The sequence below is a fragment of the Stegostoma tigrinum genome, chromosome 19, assembly GCF_030684315.1.
Source record: "Stegostoma tigrinum isolate sSteTig4 chromosome 19, sSteTig4.hap1, whole genome shotgun sequence".
NCBI lineage: Eukaryota > Metazoa > Chordata > Chondrichthyes > Orectolobiformes > Stegostomatidae > Stegostoma > Stegostoma tigrinum.
This window is the reverse complement of record NC_081372.1, coordinates 33802418-33821299: the sequence shown is the minus strand read 5'-3', so window position 1 is coordinate 33821299 and position 18882 is coordinate 33802418. Positions and strand designations below refer to the sequence as shown.

The 18882-nt window shown below is 39.2% G+C and overlaps 1 protein-coding gene across 9 annotated transcripts in view; it reads right to left on the bottom strand.

Moving 5' to 3' along the window:
* Nucleotides 1–9389: 9389 nt before the first annotated feature.
* Nucleotides 9390–18882, bottom strand: part of LOC125461299 (extracellular sulfatase Sulf-2-like) — a 299570-nt gene continuing 290077 nt past the window's right edge. For 7 of the 9 annotated variants that reach the window (XM_048549894.2, XM_048549892.2, XM_048549896.2 and 4 more), the window contains 2 exons: nucleotides 17185–17238; nucleotides 9390–12517 (listed from right to left, as the gene is read on the bottom strand). In XM_048549894.2, coding sequence (XP_048405851.1) covers nucleotides 12487–12517; nucleotides 17185–17238 — 85 coding nt within the window. In that variant the 3' untranslated portion in view covers nucleotides 9390–12486. Of the gene's footprint in view, nucleotides 12518–17180; nucleotides 17239–18882 lie in introns of those variants that run through there. The other 2 variants (XM_048549900.2, XM_048549899.2) reach the window with 2 other exon arrangements.

Genomic DNA, 18882 nt, shown 5'->3' with positions numbered 1-18882 from the left:
ACAAAGATTCAAGAAAAATTAGAAGGTGCAACAGTAACCCAAGCTACATAGAGGAAGTTTGAACAAGTCAAAAGGGAAGGAAACAGCGGAGGCAGATGAGTGAATGATGGTAATCTTAGTTATGATGTAGATTACTTGTACAGGTCCTGTTTCAGGAAGTCAGTCGTAAATGTTCAACTTAAGAAAATGTTAGATTTATCGTGATTTTAATAGTAATCTATAAGTGATTAGTTAAGCAAAAACTATGGGTGCTTCCTATACATGTAAAATGACTATACACGTAATTGTAAGTTTGTACATTTATGATTTTTATAGTTAGCACACACCAGATTTTCTACAGTACAGTAACAGATTAATTTGGATTGTGTAGTTTAGCATTGAACTGCATTAGCTTTATTGTCACATGTACTCATGAGTACAGTGAAAAGTTTATCATTGCTGATTGTCAGAAAAACCCATCTGGTTCACTAATGCCCTTCAGGAGAGGAAATCTGCCATCCTTACCTGGTCTGGCCTACACGTGACACCAGACCCACAGCAATGTGGTTGACTCTCAACTGCCCTCTGAAATGGCCTAGCAAGCCATTCATTTGTATCAATCGTTACAAAGACTCAAAGAAATGAAACTGGACAGATCACCTGGCACTGGAAAAGACAACAGCAGAAAGAGAGGTCTAGGCCCGAAACATCAGCTCTTGTGCTCCTGAAATGATGCTTGTCCTGCTGTGTTCATCCAGCTTCACACTTTGTTATCTTGGATTCTCCAGCATCTGCAGTTCCCATTATCTCTGGGCAGAAACAGCCCTGTCGACTATGCAAAGTCCTACTCATTAACTTCTGGGGTTAGTACCAAAAGTGGGAGAGCTGTCTCACGGATGAGGCAAGCATCAGCTTGACATAGTCATACTCACAGAATCATACCTTATTGACAATGTCCCAGAAACCACCGTCACCATCCCTGGATAAATCCTGTCTCTCCAGCAGACGGGGTGGCAAAGTGGTATACAGTGGGGAGAGGGTTGCTCTAGGTAGTCCTCAACATGGGGTCTGGAGTCAAAGAAGTCCCATGGCTTCAAATTAAACATGGGCAAGAAAATCTCCTACTGATTAGCACACACAGTCCTCCCTCAGCTGATGAATCAATATTACTCCATGTTGAACAACACTTGGAAGCACAGGGGATGGCAAGGGCACAAACATACTCTAGGTGGGGGATTTCAATGTCCACCACCAAGAGTGGCTCGGCAGCAGTACTACTGACAGAGCTAGTCGGGTCCTAAAGGACGTAGCTGCTATACTGGGTCTGTGGCAGGTGGTGAGGGAATCAATAAAGGGAAGAACATACTTGACCTCATACTTAGTAATCTGCCAGCAGCAGATGCATCTGTCCATAACAATATCGGTAAGAGTGACCATTGCACAGTCCTTGTGGAGACAAAGTCCCGCGTTCACATTGAGAATAACCTTCATCGTGTTGTGTGGCACTGTTGCCACGCTAAATGGGACAGACTTCACACAGATTTAGCAACTCAAAACTGGGCATCCATGGGGTGCTGTGGGCCATCAACAGCAGCAGAATCATATTCCAGCACAATCTGTAACTCTTGGCCTAGCATATCCCCAACTCAGTCATTACCATCAACCCTGGTTCAATGAAGAGTGCAGCAGGACATGCCAGGAGCAGCACCAGGCATACCTGAAGATGAGCTATCAACCTGGTGAAGCCACCAAAAAAGGACTACCTGCATGCCAAACAGCGAAAGCAGCCAGTGATAGACAGAGCTAAGCGACCCCACAACTAATGGATCAGATCTAAGCTCTGCAGTCCTGCCACATCCAGTCCTGAATGGTGGTGGACAATTGAACAACTCACTGGAGGAGGTGGCGGCGGCTCCACAAATATCCCCATCCTCAATGATTTAAGAGCCCAGCACATCAGTGCAAAAGATAAGGCTGAAGCATTCGCAGCAATCTTCAGCCAGAAGTGCCGAGTGGATGATCCAACTCGGCCTCATCCAGTGGTGTCCAGCATTACAGATACCAGTCTTCAACCAATTTGATTCACTCCACATGATATTAAGAAATGTTTGTAGACACTGGATAATGTAACGGCTACGGGCCCTGACTACATTCCAGCAATAATACTGAAGACTTGTGCTCCAGAACTTGCCATTCCCTTAGCTAAGCTGTTCCAGTACAGTTACAACACTGGTATCTATCAGACAACGTGGAAAATTGCCGAAGTATGTCCTGTACAAAAAGACCGTGACAAATCCAACCCAACTAATTACCATCCCATTAATCTACTCTCGATCATCTGTAAAGTGATGGAAGGTGTCATCAACAGTGCTATCAAACAGCACCTGCTCAGAGGCGCCCAGTTTGGGTTCTGCCAGGGCCACTCAGCTCTAGATCTCATGTCAGCTTTGGTTCAAACATGGGCCAAACAGCTAAATCCCAGAGGTGAGTGAGAGTGACAGCCCTTGGCATCATGCCTGCACTTGACTGAGTATGGCATCAAGGAGCCCTGGCAAAACTGGAATCAGTGGGTATCAGGGGGCAAACCCTCTGGTGGCCAGAGTCATACCTGACACATAGGAAGATGGTTGTGGTTTTGGGACGTCAATTATCTCAGCTCCAGGACATCTCTGCAGGAGTTCCTCAGGGTAGTATCCTAGGCCCAGCCATCTTCAGCTGCTGCAGCAATGACCTTCCCTCCATCATAAGGTCAGAGGTGGGATGTTTGCCAATGATTGCACAATATTCAGCACCATTCATGACTCCTCAGATACTGAAGCAGTCCATGTTCACATGCAACAAGATCTGGACAGTATCCAGGCTTAGGCTGACAAGTGGCAAGTGACATTTGTGCCACACAAAAAACTGGCTATAACCATCACATATAAGAGACAATCTAACTACCATCCCTTTACATTCGAATGGTGTTACCATCACTGAATTCCCCACTATCAACATCCAGGGGTTACACCAGAAACTCAATTGGACACACCATATTAACAGAGTGGCTACAACAGCAGGCCAGAATCTAGGAATACCATGGCAAGTAACTCATCTCCTGACTCCTCTAAGCCATCTACAAAGAACAAGTCAGGAGTGTGATGGAATACTCCCCACTTGCCTGGATGAGTGCAGCCCCAATAACACTCAAGACACGACACCATTGAACACAAAGCAGCCCGCTTGATTGACACCACATCCACAAGCATCCACTCCCTCCACCAGCGAAGGTCAGTAGCAGCAGTGTGTACTGTCTACATGATGCACTGCAGAAATTCACCAAAGATCCTCAGACAGCACCTACCAAACCCACGACCACTTCCATCCAGAAGGACAAGGGCAGCAGATATATGGGAACACCAGCACCTCCAAGTTCCTTTCCAAGTCACTCACCATCCTGACTTGGAAATATATCGCCGTTCCTTCACTGTCGCTGCATCAAAATCCTGGAATTCCCTCCCCAGTAGCATTGTGGGTCAACCCACAGCAGGAGGACTGCAGTGGTTCAAGAAGGCAGCTCACCAACTTCTCAAGATTAACCAGGGATGGGCAAAAAATGCTGGCCAGCCAGTGATGCCCACGTGCCATAAAATGAATTAAAAAACCTATGTACAGAATTTTGGATCTATGCCAATCATATCAGAATTATCAATCTGAATCATATTGCTTGCAGAAAATCTCTATATTTCCTTCACTATAAGATTATAAGTGTCTATTAAAAACCATGCAATCTTGCAACAGTGGGGCCACCCGATGGTTAATGTAGGAAATGGAAATAAAACATTACAATATTTACCTTGATTCCAAAGATTTATTCAGCTTGTGTGCCGTTTTGCATCTTTTTAAAACTTAGCACTGCTTGTCTAATGTTGCAATGATTGAGCTGACACAATGGATGTTTGTGGTGATGATTTGGAAATGATGTTTTGTAATACATCTTGCTTGTGCAAGTAAATGCTGGTACAATCTGAGTAGGAGAAGTATGTATGTTTACTGTTAGAGTAGTATCACCATGACAGATCATCTCCAATTAACACATAAATGCTTGACCTTAATTTAATGACATTCCATTGTTTGGTATTGAGACATCATAAGAAATCCTTTCCCTAATAATGTGGACTTCCATTTTTATCTTCCAATTTTGAAACAAAATATTTATTTCAAATTTATAGTGACCTGTTGATCAGATGAAGGAAATACTGAACTCTGATTTTGCCATCCCAACCTAGCCACCATGTACTAGAAGCAGAAACTTCAATGTGTAGGATTGTGCATAGGGCTAAAACATATTTCCAAAATGTGGTCAAATCAAGAATTACCTCAGCTGGAGTCCAGTTGAGAAAAAACAAATTCTAGTCAGATAACTGGGTGTTAGAATAGGTTAGGTTTATCGTGGGTTTGCAGTTTCTAACAAGCCAACACTGTAGCAACTGGAAGTTTCCTCTGAAGGTGGCAGAATTTTAATGTGAAACAAAGCAGAGTAACTAACGCTGAATCGATGTGAAAGATCCTTCGGCAATAAACCGATAAACAACTGTAGTCATCCTGATGTGAAAATGAAAGTCAAATCACTCATGATGGGCACTTTTTGAAATTAGACCTATAGCAGTTTATTGATCTGTGTGTAGAGGGATAGTTGTACTCCAGTTGTACAGGATTGTAGAGTTAGAGTTACTTTTGCCATCGGAAATAGTCAATGCCCAAGTTGAGGGCGTCACTGGCTAGGCAAGCATTTATTGCCTATCCCTAATTGCCTTTGAGAACAGTCAAAGCCAAATTCTAAATCAACACTCACTGAAATAAACGAGAGAATTAGCCTTAGGCAAAAGGTCCAGAAGACAAAGATCCTCTATCAGTCCATCCCCAATGCACAATAGTACCCTCTAACTACCAAGCTCCACTTTACTTGGCAAACCAATAGAAAGCATGGATCAATCCTCATACCTTGGAATCTTTTTCAGCAAGGAAAGACATAAGCGATGAAACTGAACATTGCCTTCAGGCGTCAGCATAGCTTTTGACCATCAAAGGAGCAAATATTTGGTGATAAAGACCTCAAATCTGAAACCAAGCTCATGGCTTACATGGAAACAGTGTTACAGCCATCCTATCTGTAACAGAGACATAGACAACATACAGCACACACTTCAAATCCCATTAAAATATCATCAGTAATCACATTGCAAAATCCTGCAAATCTGTTGGCAGTATAGGTGGCTCCAACATCAACGCTCTCTCTCAGGCCAACATATGCGATATTGTGGCACTGGTTATAGTCAATCAGCTGATTACAGTGGGCTATTTTGTCTGCAGTAATGACAAGACCTCCGAAACAAGATCTCTACTCCAAGCTTTGTCATGGTAAGCAATTACCAGAAGGGCAGTATAAACATAAGGATTCACTCAAATCCTCCCTGAAAACTGCAAAATCTCCATCAATTCTAAGCAATCTCCAGCCCAATACCAAACAAATCAGAGAAGCAACATCTGTGAAGGAGCCAACTGTTCTCAGCAACTCCAACAGGTCCAGATAGAGGCTAGGCATGAATGACAGGAGGGTCTGGAAACGCAAGCATCCCACAGACGCCTAGATTCAGTGAACAGAATCTGACTGGGGTAGAAAAAACCTTGATCCTGAGGGATTGCCTAAAAAAAAAGTTGTCACAGAGATGCAAGGAGAAAATTAATGTCTTGTGAATTTTCAGAAGTTGCTTAAAGGAAATGCTTGCAAACTCGTCGTGTGAGTAAGAACTTGCAGAAACTTCCTTGCAGACATGTACATAGTAAACCTTCCATGTGAACACTAGGAATGTTGCTAGATCAACCTGCCAAACTATATTTAGTTTAATTCTAATTTTAAGAATAAAAACTGTCTAACGGGGAAATCACCACTATTTACATCTCTCAGCATCCTGAAGGATATTTACGAGATGGAGGATTATTTTTTTTTAAACTAGAAAATGAGTTTAAGAAGTTTCCTACTGGATCCTCTTTTTCAATGATATAAAAAGAAACCATCCAGTGACATTTTAGATTCACTAGAGTGCCTCTCTCAGTAAAGGTACTGCTGCTGCAATGTTGCAATGATTGTTCTTCCTTTAACAGGCTTCTAGGCATCTTACTGGATTCTGTAGCTTTCTACTGGGGGACTAAAATTAAATGCTGTTTTAAATATTGATTGATAGTATTATTTAATCTAACAAAGGAACTCAGATGTTTCTATTAGAAATAAGATTATACTTTCTCTGCATAAAGCTATCAATGCTCTGATTGTCTTCCTTTCAATTGATAAACATATACATGATATATTGCCTACATACTTATCTGAAACTAAGACTCAAGGTGCCATTTTCAAACACACAACACCAAATAGGTAGATTGTTAAAAAGATATGTTCACACCCTTACAGATCGCCAGCTGGTTGTAATCCGGTTAAAAGTTGTTGAAAAAGCAATGTGGGGGACAGTAATATTTTCAGCTACTTCTTTACCTTCAGGGAGAATTAGATCACCTCTTCAGACCCATGCATGCATCTGTAAGATCAGTCTTTCTTAAATTGAGAGGGATCATTTGAGAAGTACACCTGTTTCAAAACAGTCCCAAAGTTAAAAGATTATAATGAACTTCACCTCCACTCAAAATCTCTCCATAAGTTTACATTTGTAAACTTTCTAATTTTATCCGAATTCTATTTATAATTCTTACATGAGACGATAAACACAGATACAATGCATTAGTTTAAGTCTGCAATGCTGACTTAAAATCCACAGTGAAACCGATTGGAATATACACTTGGTCTTTGGGGAGAAGTACTGATCAGGATAGCTGCATAGATAGAAATGTTGGAAAAATATTCTTAAAATTTTCTTGCATCGGTAATTCTGAATCTTGAGTCCCATTTCTGACAGCATATTTGCTGACACACAAAGCTTCCTGCAAGCAGATAGGTTACATCTATACATCTTGGCCTATCATTTTGTAAAATACTTCAAAGTATGCTCTTTACCACAAGTAATTATAGTTGATTTGCAATTGGTTATTCACCCTCTGGGTTCCAAAGTTCATAGCAGGAATCTCGCTATCCCGGAAAATGCCGAGTTTGCAGAACACGGAGTTTAACAGCACCTTGATCAAAGTTTCACCTCCTGCCTAACTGTTCTCTCCTTACCAGCTCTCTATGTGGGCTTCCAGGTCAGTGTCAACCAATTTTACTTCTATTCATTATCATTACCATTATCTATCCTGTTCTGCATCTCTATTTCATTCTTTCCCAGGAAAGAAAAACTACTGCACCCTTGAGTTTTGTATGGTCAAATTGTGTACAAAATGATTTATTATTTATCAACATAAACATACAAAGCTGAATTGTGCATCAATTGCTGTTATTACATGCAGAGACTTATAGCCTTTAGCACTAAAGTTTCCGATTTGGATACGATCTATATTCTGGCACAAAGTGTGGCATCTAATGCCCCCTGACCCCACGCAAATAGCTTAAGGTGTCCCAGAAGCGGTCTCTAGATCAAAGGCATTGTGAATGATTGTGGAGGGAAACTTGCGAAAGGGCAGTGGGTTTCCGCAGAGCCACTACTCCTCTTGCTGCCACCCCCAGCATACCCCTTCCCCACAATAACCAACCTGTGCAGCACTTCTTGCCATTATTTACCCCTCACCTGTATTGCTCTGTGATCACAATTCACTGGAATGGCATATTTATCACCTCTACAGAAACACTGCAAAAAATAACCTGCTGACAAATCTTTGCAATGTGGGTGTCCTGCTCCTCGGGTCCTGACCCCACAAAAAGCTTCCTGGTTACCAGCCGGTCAACATAGTGAGGCTTCCAAGGAGGAGGTAGCATGGGTCCCTTGCAATAAGCAGTGGTGGAGGTCCTGTTGCCTGTGTAAGAATGCTAAGAAAAATCTTACTTAAACCAAAGCAAATATTCCTTAGTATATTTGACTGACATCATCATACCTCCAAAATGTATTTATCACAAGAAAAAGAATAAATCTTAAAATTAGATACTCTAGTCCACCACATTTGTCTGTCAGGATTTTTAATTAAACATTTATTTTAAAGCCATGTTGGCTTTAAAAATGTCAACACAATCATTCAGTGGCTTCACTTGTGTACAGTAATCAGTGTTTCCAAATTTAAATAAATACGTAAAAGCTTTAAAGTCCTCGCATCTAAAACTTTTAGCTCAAACTTATGAGCCTCCTTGAAGAGTCATAAATGGGTATAATTATCGGAAGCTCTCCATAATAATTAATTCAATCAAAAATAATGGCTGGTTTTGTGGGTGGAGGGAGTTTCAGCATTAAGTCTCAAAGTCCAAAAACAATTTGTACTTGAAATTAATTGATCTTTTGCACGGTTGATGATTCTTGAGACAATTGTGCATGGAAGTTCCAGTGGAACCTAGCAGAAACTCTGCCTCATAGTGCACAGGATTTCATCGTGTCAAACGATGCTTTGGATTACGATAACACATTTTTTAAACACAGGTACAGATTTTAAAAGTTTAAAGTGAATAACTGAATAGGCAATGATTTATTTGAGAGTCATTGGTCATTGTTTATTCTTTAAATCTAGCACCTTAACATGTATTTCTTGGAAAATAATTTTAGTTCCCATAAAGAAGAAACTTGGTCAATGATGTCCATTCTATACCCACAAATTCTGGTGTAACATCTTTGCATTTGATTTATTTTGCAGTGCGTTGTTTACTAATGTTCCTGAAATCATCATTTTGCTGGCTGAAGTGTTTATCCCATTCAGGTAGCATTCAGAACCACTACAAATAAGCACCACTGAGACGTGTCGAGTGGGTATCAAACATGAAGAAAGACAAGTTGACCAAGTCACTGAAGCAAGTGAATACATTTATAATACTTGAGCTGAAAGTGGAAACTTTAATCAAATATTGTATCCTTGAGATTCAAAGGCTTATGTCCATCAAAGATGCAATGCTAAGATGAGTTGCCACTGGTTCTGAATGCCTGCCTGCATGCTGCACATTCCACCACTTTGTAACGGAGTTTTTATATTTCAATTTTTAATCTCAAAAGTGCTGCAGTCCTCTGCATCAGTCAAAAACAAAAGCAAATTGCAATTTTGTTTTAAAAAGTTTAAGAATGCAAAGAACCAAGAAATATTTTGGGTTATCCACATCTCTAGTCTACATTAGGATCGTTCATACAGCAAATGTACAGAAAATTATTTTATAACGATTACATGATATACAAGATACACAGAACACAGAAACTGTTTAATCCTCAGGAGTTAGTATGAAGGAAGAATAACAAGAAATACAGAACAAGGAGAGAAAAATAGTAGTAAAAAAAAAATCTCATTCAAATTGATGCTAGAATTTGTCCTTAATTTTAGTTGCACTGAACACTATACAAATACACAGATTTGACAAACAAAAGTACTGGAATACTGTGAACAGAAATACATTTTAAGACTTGAATGCTTAAAGGCTATAGACAAATATTTCTTGAACACAGTAAAGTTTTAATAACATCTTTAACAAAGTATTCTGTCTTGTAGCTGACGTGTAATAGGATTTGATTTCATCAGTGCCAAAGTGATAGTCAGTTTTAACACTACTGCAGGAAAATTACTGTTACAAATCAAATACTCAATTCTTGGCTGAAATATTTGTAAGAATTAATATAACATTAATACTCAGGCTTAGTTAGACAGACATTTGTAATGACAACAATTAATTTGCAACAAACCTCCTCAAAAATCATTTTGCATCCATTAAAAATGTCAAGATAAATGTTTGTAATATATTGTAGGGTAAATTCAGTAATTCCTGTTCCAACAGGGACCAACACAGATAGGCACTGTGGGTTGGGGAGCTACAATATTTTAGCTCCACACTTCACTCTTGCTCTTGCTCTTTGAAAGGTCATGTTATAGATTGGAGCAGAGATTATTCAATTTACTCAAATCATTTATTTATAACGTATCCCCGTAGAAACTATTTGAATGACTTATTTTTAAAAATCTCAAACATCTTTACCATTAGTGCACATCTACTAACTAGGTACATGATAAAAAGAAAATAACTCTTTACAATCTGGACTGATCAGCCAATAGGAATAATACATTTCCTCATACAATACATATCAGAAGATGTTCTTCATAAAGAATCAAGTATCTTACTTTGAAGTAAGTAAGTTGTAAAAACAGGTCAAAAATAGCATTATGTTTCAGTTCAGACAGAATCATTAAAACCAAACTTCTGGTTAGCTTTCTGGAATAGATTTTATTTTCTTCACCATTAGAGCATTTTTTTTGGCAGATGGACCATTATATTTATCCTGACCAAATCTCTTACTGACCTGATATTTATCTCAGATTAAGCTGCAAATCTCAAACATAAATACTGCAGAGGTGGAAGTCTGAAATAAGAGCAGACTATGCAGAACATAGTCTGCCAGCCTGGCAAATCTGTGGAGAAATCAGAGTTAATTTTTCATGTCTGTGACTTTTCATCAGAACTGGTAAATGTTAGAAATATAAAAATGCTTTGAACAGGAAAAAGGAGGGAGGCTGGATAGGAGAATAATTGTAATGGTTTGTCGATCCCAAAAGATATTAAACTGCTTGATTGAAAAATGAATTGGTGACATTGTACTGAGCTTCACTGGAACAGTGCAGGAAGCCAACAACAGGTTGGTCAGATTGGAAGCAAGATGGAGAATGTAAACAGCAGGAGGCTGCAAGGTCCAGGCCAAGCTTATGAGCTGAATGCATGTGTCTGCACAAAGTAGTCACCCATTCTTAGCTTGGATTTCCCATGTGGAGGACAGTGAATTCAATATACCTCACTGAAAGCTCACGTAAAATACTATTTAATCCGGAAAGAGAACTCAAGGCCTTAAACATTGAGAAAATTAGGGGTAAAAAGGCAATTGTTGCATCTCCTGTGCTTGTGCGAAGGGCAGCAGTGTTTGGCTATGACTGAGGATTGAACTAGGACATCACAGAAGAAACTGCTTCTTTGGATTGCTAAAAGGGGAGGAGGAGAGGCTTTTGGCTGTGGCAGCAGGATTGAAGTAACGGAAGGGGCAGAGAATGGTCCAGTGAAAATGACAGCTGCTTGGCTTAAAGGTGAAAATAAGAGAAGCCCTCGAAGGGAAGGGAAGGATTGAAAAACAAAATTGTTTAAAACACAAAGGACATGCTGGAGGGTTCTATCAATCCTGGTTGTGGGATGGAGGGGTGGGGGTGGGCATGGGAAATTGCAGGAAATCTTTGATTGAGGAAAAAGCAAAACATCAGAAATGTCAGTATAGAAGGTTGCATCTTTGGAACAGATGCAAATTATTTTACTACTCAATTAAAGACTTATTTAAACTCATTTTGTTGTGCTGAAATTAAGACAACTTTAGAAAGGTAACTTCAGAACCTGATTTCAGTGAGTTTTAAAACAGTCTCAATCAATCTGCCAGCTGAATTCATGAAATTGAACAAATCAGCATGAAAAAGGGTTTTAAAATGCATCAATAATTGGTGAATCAAATGGTGAAGTTTTAAAGATGACTTTTTTCCTGATATTACCGTATGTAGCTGGGCATTCCTGTTTGCATCGAATCAAATTCTAAATCACTCTAATAACTTCATTGATGGGCATAAAAGTTGTAAGTATTTACAAGATAGAATTCTAAGTATTGTACAGAAGCTGGTCTTTCTTAACCTGTGCATCTCAAAGCTGTCTAGAAATAATGATGGCAGAGGCTGACAGACATGTAAGTACTCAAACCAAGCAGATTCCTCAAAATGGGGCTGACAGTTGATAAAACCATTATTAACAATTTGAATATTCACTTCTTTTTCACTTCAAACAAATTCTTTTTCTAGAAGGTCTTCACCAATCAATTCAATCCTTCCATTTGCATGCTTATACATTTATTTCCCTTGCATTGATTTTGACCTCTGTTCCAGTCTCTTAAACTTTCTTTCACCTCACTTTATTTTCCAAAATCATTGGGAGTGGTTGATTCTTGCATGGATTCTTTATCAACAAGTTTATAGCTGCATTGGTAATGGAAACATCTTGAAATCAAGGTGCTTTATCAAAAAAAAAACACCACCTTCTTCCTTTGCTTCTGTAGAATCAGCCAGTTCCTATAATTCAAGAGAGCTGTGCTCCAAAATGATGGCTTGTGAACAAAGTGAGGCATTACTTTGAGTTACAGCAGATAGTCTAGCAACCAGTGGAAGAGGCATTCCACCGTCACTTACATAAGTGATCCTCGATAGTTTACTGATCTATTAAAATTTCCCAACAGTGCAAACATTCTATCTACATCAGCCCCTTAGTTTATTCAGTCTTCAAGGCTAAAATTGAAATTCAGTTGATAAAGGTATAGGTTTTCACCCTGTCTGTATAAAGTTTCAAGTTGTTGCCAGTTGATGCTGAAGGAGTCAGCCTTTTTCAGGAGTCTAGCCTTCCCAGCCTTCCCAAAGTTGTCCTCTGAAATTAAACACAGAACCGGCTCAAAACAAAATTACAGATGGGTTTTAACACAAGTCAACCTTTATATGTAACGTGAAAAAGAATTATTGATTTGATGCTGATGACATCTTGAGACGCAGTATTTCACAAAGTCTAATAAAGTAAGGGGCTGTTGCGTATGGGCCAAGGAAAGATGATTTATGTTGGGTCACAATGGCTTTGAAACTCCAGTTGGGTTTGGAAATCCTATTTCCAACCCTGATCAGAGAAAAGAAAGCACATACTTACAGTTTGATGACTCCCACACTGGAAATTCCTGGACAGGAGCCTTCTGTGAAGGAACAATGGAATCCTTTCCAGGAATCATCATAGTCAGCATGGCATCTCGTCCCATTTTATAGCAGTCTGTGTGTAGTATTTCATGTTTCAATGTCCTGCAACACAGCTACCATGGAAGGATATATATGAACAGGCAGGAGGTAGAGAAAGGGTGGGTGAGGAGTCAAGTGCCAGATGCATGAGGGGTAGATAGGGTGCCAGGTGGGTGAGAGGTCATAGAAATGACTGGGTGTTTAGGATAGATCAAGAGATCAGGTCAGAGTAAGAAGGATATTCTATTTAGAGGAGGGTTTTCTGATCAAGATAGTTATCTTGAGTCAGCATGGAATGTTGTGCATCAGACTAGAGTGTAAGTGTTCATGTTAGATTTGTCAGTTCTGGCAGTACAAGGTGGGGGGGGTGGGTGTTGGGGAGGGGAGATAGTAAGAGAGATGTGTGTGTCTGCGTCTGTGTCTGGGTTCAGGATTCATTTTAATAATACCCAGGAGTGACAGTCCGTTTTTAACCCTCCAATGTTCAGGTTAAGCGAGTCAAAACCCTTTAAAATCTCTAACTATAAAAGGACTTTATCGAAGGCTTCAAATGGAGGTTAATTGTCAATAGGCACTTTCAATTTCCTAGGCAATTTCTTCAGGGTCAGCTGTGTCAGGATTTCTGCAATAGTCCTGATGGATAGCTCCTGTCTATGCTGCTGTAACAACTATTTGATTATCGGATGTGTTAAGTCCTAGGCCTCACGCTTGCCTTAGTCTGAAGAACATAATGCACAATTCTATGTTAAAGAATACAAATAACAAACAGGCACAAGAATTCCAGCCATGTTCTTCAATTGCTCCAATGATTCTTGGTAGCTCACTTTTAATGTTCTAACAATCCACATTTGGGGTAGAGGTCCATCTTATGACCAAGATTTAAAAAACACTTGAATGTACAATACAGGTATAGGAATAGACCATATGGTCCATCAAGCCTGTACCACTAATCAATACGATCATTGATCATCTTTGGATCCAATTTTACTTTCCCATCTGCTCTCCACATCCCTCGGTTCTCGAGGTCAAAAATATATCCATTCCAAACACAAGTGTTCAAAGATGGAGCATCAACAACCCTCAGAGATATCACATGACAGCAATAACTAAAATGGCATTGATAATAAGATGGTAAGTGATTCACTATTTTCACATTACCATAGATTTGCTCCTGCTATGTTGCAGACTGCAGAACTTATCCTAATATGGGAGAGCTTAAAATGAGAAGAACAGTGCAAGCTCCAACACAATAAGGCAAGTAAATTAATGAAAGCTTACCCATATTTCAGTAGCCTCCAGTGATTCTGTAGGAACCATTGATTAGGCCACCATAGACCTTGGCAAAGTGAGTACAGTATACACTTCAGCTTATGTTTAATTTGATGTCAGGCTCTACCTACAAGGGATACGTCCTAATTGGTATAATCCAGGGGCTTCTCGTCTGCTCTAGGCAGGCACCTGCCTAGGATGTCACAGACAAATTCTTTGCTAGAGATGATGTCATATATTTCCAAAAAAATTAGAGTAGTCAGGGATAAATCATCCCCTCTAAGTTAGATTTGTTACATAAATCTGAAACAACTGCAGATGCTGTAATTTTTCAGAAACAAAAACAGAAATTTCTGGATAAGCTCAGCAGGTCTGGCAGCATCTGTGAAGAGAAATCAGAATTGAGGAAGGGTCACCGGACTCAAAACATTAACTCAGATTTCTCTTCAAACATTGCTGTTAGAGCTGCTGAGCTTTTCCAGCAATTTCTAGATTTGTTATATCTTAAAAATAAAAACTCAAGACAACAAAAACAACGAAGGTGTATTAAGTGTAAATATGGAAAATGGTTAGTAAAGGTCGCTACACCAACAGCATTTCAAATAAAAAAGAAACAAACTCACAAACTTTATAAATGCATGCAGTATTTTAGCAGGCTAACCCAGAAGAAGAGAAATAAAGAATGTTTTGAGTTCAGCTTCACTGAGAAATCAGTACTGGTGAAAAGAAAGGTAAAAAAAAGTTAGAGTGAAACAGTTACTACACATTCTAGAGTACAATGTAAATCAGTATATTTTTGTTTTGAAAACAATGTTTAATTTGACAAAATTCTTCCATGCTGCACATTTCATGTTACACTTTAGGACAAGCTAAGATAAAAAAAAATTGTAACTCTAAGGACCAAAATGCTTTGGGGCCCTCCAGACACAGAACACTGAACAGTGCTGATCAAGAACAGCTCTTTGCACCACCGTGTCGGTCTGACCGTGATGCCATTCTAAATTAATCCCATCTGTCTGCATTTGGTCAATAATACTCTAGTTTTCGCCTGTTCATGTGTCTGTCAAAATCTCCCTTAAAACATTGCTAAAATATCTGCTTCTACCACCGTCTCTGGCAGCACATGGCAGGCACCCGGCCCTCGGTGCTAAAAAATTGCCCCACATATCTCTATTAGAGTTTCTGCCTCTCATCTTAATCCTAAATCTCCTAATATTTGCCATTTCCTCCTTGAGAAAAATATCCACCCTATTCATGCTCTTCATAATTTTATATACTTCTATCAGGTCACCCCTCACTTTATGTTTTTCACAAAATGCATTTGATTGTTTTGCAATGCGGGGCATCAAAACAAACGGCATGGGGCAGCTTGGCGGCCCAGTGGGTAGCACTGCTGCCTCACAGCATCAGGGACCCAGGTGCGTTTCCACACTCAGGCAACCATCTGTGTGGACTTTGCACATTCCCCCTGTGTCAGCGTGGGTTTCCTCCTGGTGCTCCGGTTTCCTCCCACAGTCCAAAGTTGTGCAGGCTAGTGGATTGGCCGTGCTAAATTGCTCAGAGTGTCTGGAGGTGGGTCTGGGTGGGATACTTTAAAGGTCGATGTGGACTTGTTGGACCAAAGGGCCTGTTTCCACACTGTAGGCAGTCTATGATAGGTGTGGTGAAATGGATGAGGGGATAGCCCTACATAATAGTTACAACAGTAAAACAATCTGTATCACAGTATATCAAAGGGATTATAACAACTGGAAGCAGTTTTTCCATATTGTGCTAAGTTTACCAGGCTGGGCCTCATAGGCCTGTGCATCAATCAATAATTGCTGTCGTGTAAACTTTCTCCGATATCCCACAAGTAACACTTAACGATGGATGATATTATTTGGAAATGAAAGAAAAACAGATTTCGTCAAATCTACCCAATCACACCTAATTGGCTTGCTCCTGGCTGAAACTGACTTCTGTTTTTAACATACCTCTCAACATCTAATTGTGCTGTTAACTCTGGTAGACAGTTTTCAGCAGACTTAATCACACTATTTCCCATCTGTAAACAGTTTGACCAGACAAACCACCTTTATTCCCAGATCCCAACATTTTCATAACTAAGAAATCAATTTGTTTGCAGACTAAAAACAAAAACAAATCATTTTGTGGGCTCTTTGTCATTTATGCTCAAGATGAATCTTGAATTCATGGAGTCCAGAGAGCACAGATCTAACAGTTGGATCCAGTTTTTTTCTATTATGGAAATTACAGGTCAAAGGTGCTTGTTTATATACACCTACCCCACCCCCACCCCCAACAACACTCCAAAAACACTAGCCCACATTTTCTAATTATGGCAGGTTATAGTTTCTTTCAATACAGCTAAACTCTATTTTCCTAAACTGCACAGTTCATTTGACCTTCCATTCTAATAATTCAGAGCCTAAAAGCAGACTTTGAAATTCTGTGACTTGTCACTGTGCTTGTACTCAACTCTCCTCATTCTGCCCAAAATGTTTCCCTTCTTTGCAGTAGAAAGCTACACCCCACTGCATCGGTATCTTACCTGAAATTCAGGTGTTCCTGGTAGACATATTTCCACACTGTATAGGACAAGTGACTTAATACTGTTTTAAATGGTTCTACTGGCTACCATTCTACTTCATGCTAGCTTTTTTATTGATCATCTATCAGTAGGTTTCCTATCTATTCAGTTATGAATATGTCACTATTGTACAAAAATAGGAAGTGAGCAAATCAAATGCAATTGTGAAGTGTTCAATTTTAACACTTCATTGTTTGAAAGATGTTAAGGCCTATATTTAAAAGAGATAGACTAATTCTTGTGTAAGTAACTGTTTCTTTGAATGGTCTCTACAAGTACATATTTTAATATTCAGTAAATCTCAAAGTTTTGTTAATTTAGTTAAAAAGAGAGAGAAAGTGTTGCATCAGTCCATGCTGATATCAGGCTTTGCATGCAAAAAAAAAGCAAGCAATTTGCTGGAGCAGCAGAGCTGTAGGCAAATCTGCTGGAGTATAGCTCAGTTAACTCACAGGGACTTGGTGTTTGGTCTCTTCGTTTTGGGCCATTTCCGACGCTGATATTGCCTAGTATTTAAGCAGCAAAGACAAAGCAAAGCTTAGCATCTCAAACAATAAACTCGAAAAAGGTGAACAGTCAGGGCCGCGGTGATAATATAGCCTTCTTAGTGAAAGCCCAGACTTGAGATATTAGCTTCTATTCAAGATCTAGATGCAAATTCAACTCTCAGATAAATAATGAATAGAATAAAAGCACTTTAGAAATAGAATACTTTCCATACTCACCAATATCTGCCTTTACCTAATGTGTTATCATATCATGTAATCTCAATTTGATAGTCCCATGCTTTATGCATAAAGGAGATTTACAAATCTGAGATGCAGGCATATTGGAAAACAAGTAGTATGAGGGAGGTGCTTCTTCAAGAAATAGAATAATCCTAAAGTCTCACTTGTGGGTGCAGAAGCATTGTTAGTCCATGCGGTAAATTAGTTAATACATTCTCAAAATAGATACAGCAAAGCATACACATTGAAAATTATATAAAATTATCTAAACAAACTATGAATATCATATCAAGTGCATCGAATCATCTGAAAACTTGTTTTAATTTGAGAAGCCTGTATAAATGTTGATTACAAGGTAAGGACAACTATATGATTAACAGTAAATTAATTTGGAAGTTATTCCATAATAAACTAACTGCGGGCAATGTCCAATTTTACAAGTACATATTTTAATATTCAGTGCTTGTTTATATACACCTACCCCACCCCCACCCCCAACAACACTCCAAAAACACTAGCCCACATTTTCTAATTATGGCAGGTTATAGTTTCTTTCAATACAGCTAAACTCTATTTTCCTAAACTGCACAGTTCATTTGACCTTCCATTCTAATAATTCAGAGCCTAAAAGCGGACTTTGAAATTCTGTGACTTGTCACTGTGCTTGTACTCAACTCTCCTCATTCTGCCCAAAATGTTTCCCTTCTTTGCAGTAGAAAGCTACACCCCACTGCATCGGTATCTTACCTGAAATTCAGGTGCTCCTGGTAGACATATTTCCACACTGTATAGGACAAGTGACTTAATACTGTTTTAAATGGTTCTACTGGCTACCATTCTACTTCATGCTAGCTTTTTTATTGAATGAATTTGATTCTGCTCTGCAACTGACATCCTTACAATTTTAAAACTATGCCTCTTAATATTTTCTTTTACATTTAAGAAAAGTTGGGGCTGAAGAAAGTCTGAAATGTCTGAAATTTCTAAACAAGGGTCTAGACCCGAAACGTCAGCTTTCCTGCCCCTCTGATGCTGCTTGGCCTGCTGTGTTCAATCAGCTCTACACCTTGTTATCGCAGATTCTCCAGCATCTGCAGTTCCCACTATCTCCGAAATGTTTAATTTGTTTTTGTTTGCTACTCATTCGGAAGGTTGATATTTTGCTTGAAGTGTTGAGTTATCTGTCCCAGTATTAATATTAGTTTATAAAGAAGACATTTACAATTAACATGTGCAAAATAGAAATTTTGTCCCAAAAGATTATTCCTTTTAATTGTGAACCAAAAGAAACTAAATGCTTAGTGGATCCTTAATTTGCACTTTGAAGTCACAATCGATTAAAATAATGAGAATTGCAAATATTGGCAAAAAAAACTGAGGTGGGTGAGGTAAACTGAAGATGTAGCAGGGTTAAAGAATGGA